This window comes from Neoarius graeffei, chromosome 21 (assembly GCF_027579695.1).
Source record: "Neoarius graeffei isolate fNeoGra1 chromosome 21, fNeoGra1.pri, whole genome shotgun sequence".
Taxonomy (NCBI): domain Eukaryota; kingdom Metazoa; phylum Chordata; class Actinopteri; order Siluriformes; family Ariidae; genus Neoarius; species Neoarius graeffei.
In genome coordinates this window covers 2411480-2423738 of record NC_083589.1, presented here as the reverse complement: position 1 = coordinate 2423738, position 12259 = coordinate 2411480, and the positions used below count along the sequence as shown (strand labels likewise).

General features: G+C 40.1%; 1 protein-coding gene across 1 annotated transcript in view; it reads right to left on the bottom strand.

Annotated features, from left to right (window-relative positions):
• Positions 1-12259, bottom strand: part of LOC132869646 (deleted in malignant brain tumors 1 protein-like) — a 364570-nt gene that overhangs the window by 344787 nt on the left and 7524 nt on the right. Inside the window, exons 4-9 of the mRNA XM_060902938.1 lie at positions 12184-12259; positions 11774-12099; positions 11306-11630; positions 10728-11083; positions 10513-10546; positions 9750-10052 (exon numbers count right to left, since the gene is read on the bottom strand). The exon at positions 12184-12259 is cut by the window's right edge and continues 239 nt beyond it. Of these exons, the coding sequence (XP_060758921.1) occupies positions 9750-10052; positions 10513-10546; positions 10728-11083; positions 11306-11630; positions 11774-12099; positions 12184-12259 (1420 nt within the window). The remainder of the gene's footprint in view (positions 1-9749; positions 10053-10512; positions 10547-10727; positions 11084-11305; positions 11631-11773; positions 12100-12183) is intronic.

The window sequence follows — 12259 nt, the reverse complement described above, 5'->3', positions numbered from 1 at the left end:
TGTACAGTTATTTATCCACATACTCACTGTAAAAAAAAATAGTTGAGAATACTTGAAATTTCAAGGCAACCGTCTGCATTAAGAATTTTATGTTTTGCCAACGATGTGCCCATGGTAATCCAAACTATGATAAAACTGTTATCTTTATTAAGAATTCTTAATTAAGTCAATTTTCAATTCCTCATTCTGCCAACATAGATTTCTCTTTTTGCTGAACAGTGGCATTCACAGTAGTGCGAAAAGGCAATTGAGGTTATCACAATTTTTTTTTTTAGGGGCTTTTTTCACCTGTATTTGGATAGGACAGCATAGAGACAGGAAATGAGCAGGAGAGAGAGAGATGGGGAGGGATCGGGAAATGACCTCAGGTCGGAACCGAACCCGGGTCCCCGGATTTATGGTATGGCGCCTTATCCACCTGAACCACGACGCCCCTGAGGTTATCACAATTTATCATTAAACTATACATGCCTTTTTTCATTGTTCTACACAATTACAAAAATTTTTAAAACCCACATTGTGGGTATGGCATCATGGCTCAGGTGGATAAGGCGCCATACCATAAATCTGGGGACCCAGGTTTGATTCCGACCCGAGGTCATTTCCTGATCCCTCCCCGTCCTGCTCATTTCCTGTCTCTTCACTGTCCTATCCAAATAAAGGTGAAAAAAGCCCCCCAAAAAGTCTGATAACCTCAATTGCCTTTTTGCACTACTGTGAATGCCACTGTTCAGCAAAAAGAGAAATCTATGCTGGCAGAATGAGGAATTGAAAATTGACTTAATTAAGAATTCTTAATAAAGATAACAGTTTTATCATAGTTTGGATTATCATGGGCACATCATTGGCACAACATAAAATTCTTAATGCAGACTGTTGCCTTGAAATTTCAAGTATTCTCAACTATTCTTTTTTTACAGTGCTGCCACCTTGCATACTGTCATATTTTTATGTTTAATGCATGATGAAGATCTCATCTCATTATCTCTAGCCGCTTTATCCTGTTCTACAGGGTCGCAGGCAAGCTGGAGCCTATCCCAGCTGACTACGGATGAAAGGCGGGGTACACCCTGGACAAGTCGCCAGGTCGTCACAGTTTTACAACATTATTATTATTATTACATACGATTTGAATCCTAATCTTCATTTCAGTTAAATTGTTGTCATAATATTTAATACATGTAAACACTAATTTACATTCGCTTTTATTGTAAATTTATTATTTACACATTAATAACTAAAAATAAATTATTAGTGTTATTATTAATAATAGGACAATTTTTCCCTCCACTAGATGGCAGTAAAGCGCTTCCAACCTGAGATTACTGTTGAGTGAAATGTGTTTTTTCTCTGAACTGACCTGCTGAGGGCGCTGTTAGGATGCTGCTGGATTATTACACATCACATCACATTATCTCTAGCCGGGTTTCAGTCCAAATCAAACCACAGCAGCACTTCATCAACTTCTGTCAAATCAGAACTCGATGGTCCCCATAAGGAAAGTGTTGTTGTTGTTATTGTTGTTGTCTCATCTCATTATCTCTAGCCGCTTTATCCTTCTACAGGGTCGCAGGCAAGCTGGAGCCTATCCCAGCTGACTATGGGCAAAAAGTCGAGGTACACCCTGGACAAGTCGCCAGGTCATCACAGGGCTGACACATAAACACAGACAACCATTCACACCTACGGTCAATTTAGAGTCACCAGTTAAACTAACCTGCATGTCTTTGGACTGTGGGGGAAACCGGAGCACCTGGAGGAAACCCACGCGGACAACATGCAAACTCCACACAGAAAGGCCCTCGCCGGCCCCAGGGCTCGAACCCAGGACCTTCTTGCTGTGAGGCGACAGCGCTAACCACTACACCACCATGCCGCCCCATTGTTGTTGTTTGAACAATAAATAAATAAAGAGGCAAAACGTGTCCTTTTCATTCTTGAGGTTGGGGTTCAGTTCAGCTGCAGTCACAGCATTAATTAAGTGCATTAATAATGATGTCTGTGGAAGGTCCTCAGAAGTACAGGAAGACTAACGTGTGTGTGTGTGTGTTTAAATTTCATTTTGCTGAAACTTTTATGATACAGTGGAGATGCCGAGGGTTAAGGGTCGAGCTCAAGGTGGTGCTGGGATTTGAATTCACAACCTTCTGATCAGTCAATAAATACTGATTTATTTTTTACTGCCTGAGATGTTCTATAAGGGCATCGACCACAGATTCATCACTACAAGAGCTGCTCACTAAACTCCAACACACATCATCACATTAAACTCAAAATAATCAAAGCTCTTTTATTTCATTGAATGGATAAAAATAGATGATTGTTACACAATATGAAAAAAAGCCAGTAAAACTCTGCAGAATGTAAAATATTGACTTGTTCTCATTGTGGAAAGATAAAAAGTCACATTAACTTGTATATTGTTGATGAAGATGTAATATTAAAATGAACTGGCCATCACTCATTTAAAAAGTGAGAATATTGAATTAAAGCTGAGATTATAAAACAAACATCTGAGAATATTCAATGAAAACTGAGAATATAAAACAAAATCCTGAGAATAAGGAAACAAACCTGAGAATTTAAAATTAAAATCTGAGAATACGTAATGAAACCTGTATATATATTTATGATACTTGCATAGACTATATCTGGCTTGTAACATCGCCAGCTACCGAATAAAAATGACAGCAAAAACGCAATATAGCAAGCGATCTAATTAGCACGTCATGGTCTGAATATTTCATAAAGGAATTCTCGAATCCGTCTCAATGAGATGTTTTACAGTTAAAAGCACAGCATTGAACATAAAGGTAAATGTGTCTTTAAAAATGTAAAAACACACATTGTTTTAAGGAATCCAAAGATTTGTGTTCTTTTGCCAAGTGGCTTATAGTTACTAAGACATTTGTAAAAGAGTGAATAACAGGTTGATAAATGTAAAAGATGAAGATGAATATTATATGAGTTGAGCTGAAATAATTGGTGAGATAAATGAGGTGTGGTGTGTCAGTGATATTGAAGCTGACTTATAGCATTAAAAGTGTTGTAAAAGAAAAGCTGGAGACATTGCATTAGGGAATATGAAAGGTGATTTAACTCTCCTCCTCTATTTGCTAATAACTCGGGGAAAATGAACACAGTTCAGGAAACATGACATTATTGGAAGGATAATAAAATCATTTTTTGTGTTTATAAAAGTTGAAATGTAATTTCCTGAGAAAAGGCCTTTGGTGGCATGTCTCAGTCACATGGTCCCTGTCTTTCTGAGATTTCTCCTCCACGTCATCATATTCTGTAAAATAAATACATCGACCTCTTTAATAGATCCTGTGTATTGTATTAATCGGGATGTAAAACCTTAAAAATACAGTCAGTGATGCACGATGTGGGAATGTCTTTAATATTCTATCAATAAAAAAGAGAAAAAAGGAGATTTATCAGTTCAGCTTTCTTAATATGAACACAGGCCATGTGTATAAGATGTGGAAGTAAATGAGACATAAATATAGGTCTTATCTAAACTGTGTAATAAATATGACGGCACTTGTTCAATGACAGAATGGAGATTACAGAACAGAAAGCTGATATTTATATTATATATGGTATAGAATAGAGTCACACTTTAACTTTGCTGCCTTTGCACTCACGTACATTACCAGAATAAACAACTCACTCACTTTCTGTCTCTCCTCCATCCTGTTCCTCAGTGATGACATCATCATAATCTTCTGGACCGTCTCCTGAAGAAATCAATGAATCAGTAATAAACCACTGTGTGTGTTGCTGTTCTAGTAAAATACTGAGTTACAGGGTGGTGTGATGAAGCTGAGTTACTGCTACCACCCTAACGTTGATCATTTACCTACAACAGCATGTCCCCAAGTGGTTTATTCCTCTTAGACCATGGGAATTTGCCAACAATTGCACTTTTTCACTGAGTAAAGAATTAGATCTTGTACTTTTCATCCATTTATAGTTACAGATAATGTTGTATATCTTTGGAAAAATAAGTTTGTTCCTTTGCTCACTGATGTCATCGCAGCTATAAACAGTGGTTCCCTCAGCAGCTTTTCTTTTTTTGTTTATTTCCAGAAAAAAATCTGACCTGTGATGATGTTTGGGTTTGTTTCCGTGGTAACTGCATCATCATAGTTCTCGGACACATCCTCTGTCAGAATGTGGAGATAAAAGCTATTAAATCCACATGAATGTCATTAATGATGGTTTGGATGCTTGTGGATGCGACACTGTCACATTATTATCATACCTGTCAGTATAACTGACTTCTGATCAGCTGGAATGGCGTCATCATAATTCTCCGCTTCATCCTCTACACCAAAACACAGATATTTAAAGAGAGTTAAAGTTTACTGAAGTGGCAGTTTGTACACTGTGTATTTGATGACACAATGCAAAATGACATCGTATACATGTCAAAAATGTCACGACACACAAAGCAAGAAACAAACTGATGTGCAGTGTGTGTGTTTAATTTCTACTGCTTTCTAAAGCAAATCCCCAAACAGAACCACACCCTCCACGTTATCAGGGATTGGTCCAGCAGTGACGGCATCATCGTAGTCATCTGGTGGCTCGACTCTTCCTGTATCACCTAAATGAAATAAAAGCAGAGGGTCTGTACAAACAGCTCCATCACATTCTGACCTCATGGTTTCATGTCAAGTCACTAAATTTATGGGATCAGTTCACAACTGCACCCACTTAAGAAGTCACTGGTGTCGATGACATCATCATAATACTCCGCCTTTTCTCCAATCCCAGACTTGACTGTAAAAAGAACCATTTGTTTGTTTGGGGTTTTTAAACACATTTATACTCAATAAAATCCTCATCCAAAGAAGCTTTGATCAATTTGATTAGAGGGATTTCAGAAGCTTAAAGTAAGATCAGGTTGATTGTGAGATGTCATGTGTCAGCATTAAAACACTGGAGTTACTGTAATTCTTCGATACAATACATCATAATCACGTCTCAGAAAGGACACGTTTAGTCATTTCTGATTTTTAATTGCAATTCTAATCTCTTTCAGTTCATGGAGTTCGACAAACTCACACTCTGGGCTTTTTTACCTGAGAGAAGCTCATCATCCACATGCTCATACCCAGAATGCTGTTCTTCAGAGAGGAGACTTCCTGTTAGAGGAGAGCAGCACGGTCATGAGACACACACACACACACACAGAGCGCAAGAGAGAGAGAGAAATGCACCTGTACAGGAAAACATTCACAGGAGAGCTGAACACAGGCGGAAAAAAGATGAGTTGCAGGTGTGTTTTGAGATTTTAAAGGACAGCTGATGCAGATACCAGAAAATTGTCAAAGCTGAAAAGACAAAATATTTTTCTGATATTATTTGAAATAACTGTTATAAAGCTCACGTTCTTTTTAGTGCCATTAACACTGTTCTTAATTCCCCCCAATCTGCTCGTCCAGATGTTTCCCCAGAAACCTGTGAAAAATTCCTCCACTTCTTTGTGGACAAGATTGCGAGCCTTAGAGCATCATCTCACCCCCTTCTTATGAGCCGTCTATCACTGTCACTCGCTCTGCTGCTTTTACCCACTTTGAGCCTGTGTCTCTTTCTCTCTGAAAGGAAATTATTGGTCAGATGAAATCTTCAGCTTGTCCCACAGATATTGTCCCCCCTCGCCTTTTTCAAGAGATTTTGGAAACTATTGGCCCAAACATCCAAATGGTTATGAACAGCAGTCTCTCCTCAGGTGTTGTTCCAGTACATTTGAAACATGCAGTCGTGCAACCACTGATCACAAAACCTCATCTGGACTCCACAGTCCTCTCCAATTTTACACCAATTTCTAAACTCGCTTTCAAAAATTCTGGAGAAAGTTGTGCTCTTACAATTGCATTCTTTTTTAGACACAAAGAGCATTCTTGAGGTGTTCCAGTCTGGTTTTAAAGTCCTTCACAGCACTGAATCTGCACTTTTAAAAGTTTGAACCATCTTTTATTGGCTACTGACTCCAGGGATTCTGCCGTTCTGATGCTTTTCCATCTCACAGCTGCATTCGACACAGTAGATCACAGCATCCTCATCTCCTGCCTGGAGCATTGTGTGGGCATTAAAGCTCCTGCTCTGGAGGGCTTCAGCTCTTACTTGTCCTGTACTGGCCTTCCTTCACCGACTCCCTGTAGGGTTTAGGATCCATTTTTATTTTCCAAAAAACAACTCATTAAATGGGTGAGCTCCGCTCTCTCTCTCTGATCTTTTACAACCACACGTCCCATCAAGGTCAGTCAGGTCACTGACCGGTTGCTTTGGGTGTCGCGTCCCAAAATCATGGTTGAAGCCCAGGGGAGATGGTGCCTTTGCAGTTGTCGCCCCCAAACTGTTACTGTTGGATTGGTATTTTTGGTGATGTTTATTTTTTTCTTCCAAAAGTTTTTGGTTTTGGATGAAATTTTAACTGCTGGTAGCCACAGACAACGGAAACTCACTGACCCAAGATGAGTGACCTATTTGACCTAAAATGACCTATTTTTCAAGGTCACAGAGCACATTTTATGTGTTTTTTGTTGAAAATGTTATTTCATTTATTCCAGTATCTCCTAAAGATATCAGGATTTCCCCCTGGATTTTATGTAAATAAATGATGAGCTCATTTCTTGCAGAAAAATCTCCAATGCCAGTCAAGTGGAAAGTGACGCGTTCTGGACTGCGGTCAAAAACGTTTTTTTTTTTCCTCAACAGCCAAAACCACAACATGTTCATAAACACCAGTTGTGCCAAAAGTTATGATTTGCTCTGGACCAGTGCAGGTTCTTCTTTGGTCAAGAATTGTTTTTCAGTTTTTGAAAAATTGAATTTAATGTATTTAGGCGCTCGCAAAAATGGTCACTATCACCATTTCACCATGAAATATTAATTTTGTCTTCTAATATGTTCCAGTAAACGACCCCAAACACCGACCCATTCAACCAGAATCAAGTGTCAAATCTGATTTTTGACCTACTGTGAGAGGTCAAAAAGGTCATTTTCTGTTTCTGACTGTACTATTTTAAAAATAGTTTCATATTTACAGACAATGACCTTGTATTTTTTCTTTAGTGCATATTCTTTTGTAGATTATTGACAAACTGATATATTTTATCAACAGCTAGAGATAAAAATGACAGAAATTCCCCAGTGTGATGGTTATCACTGAAAACTTTGCGTCGGCGTTTTCTCCACTTTTACCCGAAACTATGACCTCGACATAAATGAAATGTATTATTCACTGTGTATAATTTACATCTGCTCTTTCTGTTCGTTCTGTCAAATCACAGGTTTCTCTGATATTTTCAGCTCTAAAGTCTGAAAAACTATCAAAAGAGACAAAAATGTCATTTTCACCATGAAATAAAGTTTTTGGCTGAGAACATGTGGCAGTAAACGACCCCAAATATACACCCATTCTCCCTGAATCAACTGTCAGATTTGACCTTTGAGCTCCTTTGCGAGGTCGGGTCGGTGATGTTCAGTTTTTAATGCACTAATTGCGTCAGCTGTTTCCATGGACAGATACTTTAGGGAGTAAACACAATCTTCAGTGCAGATTGTAATGGAAATAAAACACAAACAGATGGAGTTTGTATAAAATGATCCAGAAGAGGAAAGTTGTGTTTAAAAAGAGAAGTGGATGAGATTTGTGTGTCAGTGTGTAAGAAGAGAAATCATCGTCAGGCTTTTAAAAAGTGTAACTGGTGAACAGTGCAGTGAAAGTGTAGATTGGATGGAGTGTAAATGCATCGTAAGAAGAGTAACATTACACAACTCTGTGTGTGTGTGTGTGTGTGTGTGTAGGGGGAACTGTCTGGAGTGAGACGCGAGGTGAATGTCGCTCGGTGTGAAGCAAATGGTGCGAGACTGTTAACATTAACATTGTCAGTTTACGTTTGAAACAGATGAAGATTCGAAATTATCAGTGACATTTTCAGATTATTATTATTATTATTATTATTATTATTATTATTATTTTATGGTGTGATTTGTCTCTTAACTTGGTGTTTGTGTGTTATTGTGGTGTTTTATGGTGTGTGTTGTGATGATTGTACAGCACTTTGCTCAACTGCTGTTGTTTTTAAATTTGCTTTATAAATAAATTTGACTCGACTTGACGTTCAAACGCAGCAAATCAGAAGCTTTAATAGATGTTTATCAGCAGAATTCTGTCTCGACACCACATGGACTCCAACTGGACACTTCCTCTCACACACACTTATTTTTATTCATTTTTGGTAAAACACACACACACACACACACACACACACACACACACACACACACACACACACACACAGGCAGGGATGTAATGCACCTGTACAGGAAAACATACGGGGGGTTGAGGGCTCAGGAAAGAACGTAAGCACACACACACACACACACACTTGCACTAAATCAGAAGCTTTAATAGATGTTTATCAGCAGAATTCTGTCTCGACACCACATGGACTCCAACTGCACACTTCCTCTCACACACACTTATTTTTATTGATTTTTATTCATTTGTTGTAAAGAAATAAATCTCACTGGATTTGGGGGAAAATATTGTTTGAAGGCCCACTCCCACAATAACTCTAACTATAAATAACTGGGTCCCCTGCAGTGTATATGGTCGGTGCTCACACCAGAGCGATATGGATCCCTATAGCCCAGGCCTGGGTTTATCCGTATCGCTGCTTCTGGAGCGATGTTTCCAGGCCTGGACCTGATCCCATCAAACATCTGACCAATCAGCTCATTGTTTAAACCAACAATCATGAATATTTATTTCCCTGAGGGTCAGGACCAAGCGATATTATAGTGGGGATTATAGTTGTGGTGTTTCTGCTCCAGACTGGAACTAAACTCAGGCAGAGGGAGAGTCAGAGTTGGAGTTATAGGTAGAGTTATAGTTATGGGTGTTGTGGGACCGGGCCCTCAGTGTGATGGAGATCAGTTCACATCTCACTCACCTCTTTGAGTGGAGCTCCTGTTTCTTCTAGTGATGGATCTGTGGTTGATCTCCTCATAGACTGCCTCAGGCTGAGTCTTACGCCTCGTCTTAGAGACATCTGGGAGTGGAGAATAATAATAATAATAATAATGAGTTTGTATTTGTGAATAATTCTGAATACCAATTTTGAATAAAGTGTGAGATTGTAAATAATATAATCCAATAATAGAGTTGGTGTTGAAGAGAAAAGAAAATGTGTGAATGTGTCGTACCTCTCCTGAGCGCTCTGTTCTGGTAAAACAGGAGCAGCAGAAGCACTAAGGCCAGGAAGAGCAGCGTTCCCAACACAAAGAGAACCAGTGGAGGGCTGGATGGAGCTCCAGCTGATGGAGGAGTTTGAGTGGCTCTTACTGAAGTCAGAAACACAGAAGAGGATCTCGATACGACACTGTAATCATAAATATTTAGAAAAATACTGAACAGTAGCAATTATTGTACTGGAACAAATATACAGACCTGATGTGGTGCTGGTGGTGGTGGTGGTGGGTGTCGCCGTGGACACAATGGATATGTCTGTATTTACAAAAAGAAAAAAAAAACATTTCTATCCTCCAATAAAAATAAACTCTCAATCAATAAGGTTTATGAGATGCTGATGAGTGAATTACTGTTTCAGATCTGAGCTTTCAAGATTCCATCAAAGATTATAAATAAAAGTCAGCAAGTTTTAACACTGGGAGAAAAGTGTAATGAGCAGAGACAGAAAGCTGAAAAGTTAGTGCACCCCTCTGACCTGCACAGGTGACTCCAGCATGAGAGCAGTCAGTGTGGTTCTTCAGGGAATGATGACAGTCCCACAGGTGAATCTCATCCCCTCGACACTTCACTCTGTTCAGCCAGATCGTCCCTTCACCAGAACCAGGAACATTCCTCTCAGCTCTCAGCACCGACCCACAGCCCAGCTGTCTGCACACCACCTGAGCGTTCCTGATGTTCCACTGATCATCACAAACGGAGCCCCATGTAGTGTTATGATACACCTCCAACCTCCCAGAGCAGCTTCCCTTATCTCCCCTCAGCCTGAGAGACCAGCGCTCTACATCACACACATCACACATGAGGAAACACACCCACGCTGAAGAACAGCTCCAGTCACACAGCTCACTACAACACAATGATAATACAACCTTATATTACACTCAGCATGGGCTCGTTTACCAAAAACACTTTCTGAGGTCTTCTGAAAAAGAATGTCATACCAACTCCATATATAGGTGTTTACTTTGATGTGTTATTCATAAATAAAGGAATGAATTGCTGCTGAATTAAATCATGTAAAGCAGTAAGATCAGCTTTGGGTTCTGTTTCCTGATTTGATCTCTGTTGGTTGAATTTTCATGAAGTGTGAGGAAGACTGATGCCCTCAGGATGGTTCTATGAGGAAATCCATTCAAGTCGTCAGAAAATGATTTTATAAACCCATGAGGAAATATCTTCGGTCACTCACAAATGCAAATGAAGAACAGTACAAAAAGCTTTTCCTTATCCATCCTTACTTGAGCAATGTTTCTGAGAGGGAAATGAAGAGCACTTTTCTCGTGGATGGAGAGACTTTCCATCATCTGCAGGAATAAAATCCATGCATTAATGAAAAGGTTTCACATGCAGGTTTATCTCTCAGAACAGACTTTCCTCAGACTTTTCACAGGATTTTTTACCAAATACACTTTATATTTCAGCAACATTAGTTATACACTATTCACAATGAAACACTGCAGTTTATGGCAATGGACAGAAGCAGAAAAGTCTGAATCCACCCACCTGTACAGGTAATATGAACCACCTCATCACCATTATCACAGCGGTTCTGTCCCCAGGGTGAAGATGGACACTGCAACAGATTAGAGTCGTGTTTCCTACACTGCAGATAATCCAGCCAGTTTGGAGCAGATTTTACTCTCGCTGCAGTGTTTGACAGACTGCCACGTCTTCCACAGTTCAGCTCTCGACACACCATGTTTCCTGTCTCATCATCCATCTGATTGTGACACACATTACCCCAGGTTCCATTGTAGAACACTTCCAGATTCCCCTCACAGCCCTCCGTGAGTCGGATCTCTTTAAACTCTGCTGGAAGAAGAACGAATTCAACTTCATTTGTAAAAATCCTGTTTTATTGACTCAGTTAAAGATGTGTAATATTATCTTTATGTAAAAAGATATTCAACATGGATGACATTTATAAACAGCTCCTTACTCTCATGTTGAATTTCAGGAACTTTGGAGCTGAGTTTTGAAACACAGACATGTCCATATTTAACAGGTTTAATCTCAGTCATCACACTGTACCTGAGCATATGACTCCTACGTCCTCCTGGTGTCCACATTCACCCTCTTCACACCGCTGAAATCTGCAGTTCCACAGGGACGTCTCGTTCCCCTCACACTCCACCTCATTCAGCCATATGGACCCAGTTCCAGGACCAAACCAGGCTGGTATGTGGGTACTGAGGGCCTCTCCACACTGCAGCTGTCTGCACACCACCTGCGCATCCTCAATATCCCACGAGTCATCACACACTGTCCCCCACGAGCTGCTGTGGAAAACCTCCAGCCTTCCTGCACAGTCTCCACCAGAACCAACCAGCCTGATGGACCTGGGATCTGAGTTAAAGATTTATTTAATTTAATTAAGTATATAAAACTAATATCCCTTTGTAGTGTATTTGATTATTCTGTATATTTAATAGAACACTTTAGAATGATAAAACATTGATTCCTGTTGTTAATCGCTGCTCATTGGTCGGTGTTGTGCTGCTTACCTGAGCAGGTGATGTACAGCTGTTCCCCGGAGCTGCAGCTGACATTTTGTGCTCTGCTGCAGTTCCCCAGATGAGCTTCAGTCCCAGAGCAGCTGAAACCCATTACACACATGTGTTTGTGTTCAGTGGTGGATGGAGAGGAGCGGTAGTTCAGCACGGAGCCACAGCCCAGCTGTCTGCAGAGCACAGACGCCTCAGACAGACTCCACGAGTCCAGGAGAACTCTCCTCCAGTCCTGCCTGAAATAAATCTCCACCTCCCCCTGACACTCGCTCCCTCCAGACAACCGCACTCGCCCCTCATGAAACGCCACGGATGATCCTGAAGCAGAAGAACATGGTTTAAATATTCAAATGAACACTGACTTTATTCACTAACGTGGTGTACGTGACATTAATATCTCACCATTACAGATGACTCCAGCATCGTGTTGATGAGAGCATGCAGCTCGACTCCATGATGAGACGCCACATTGTGAGAG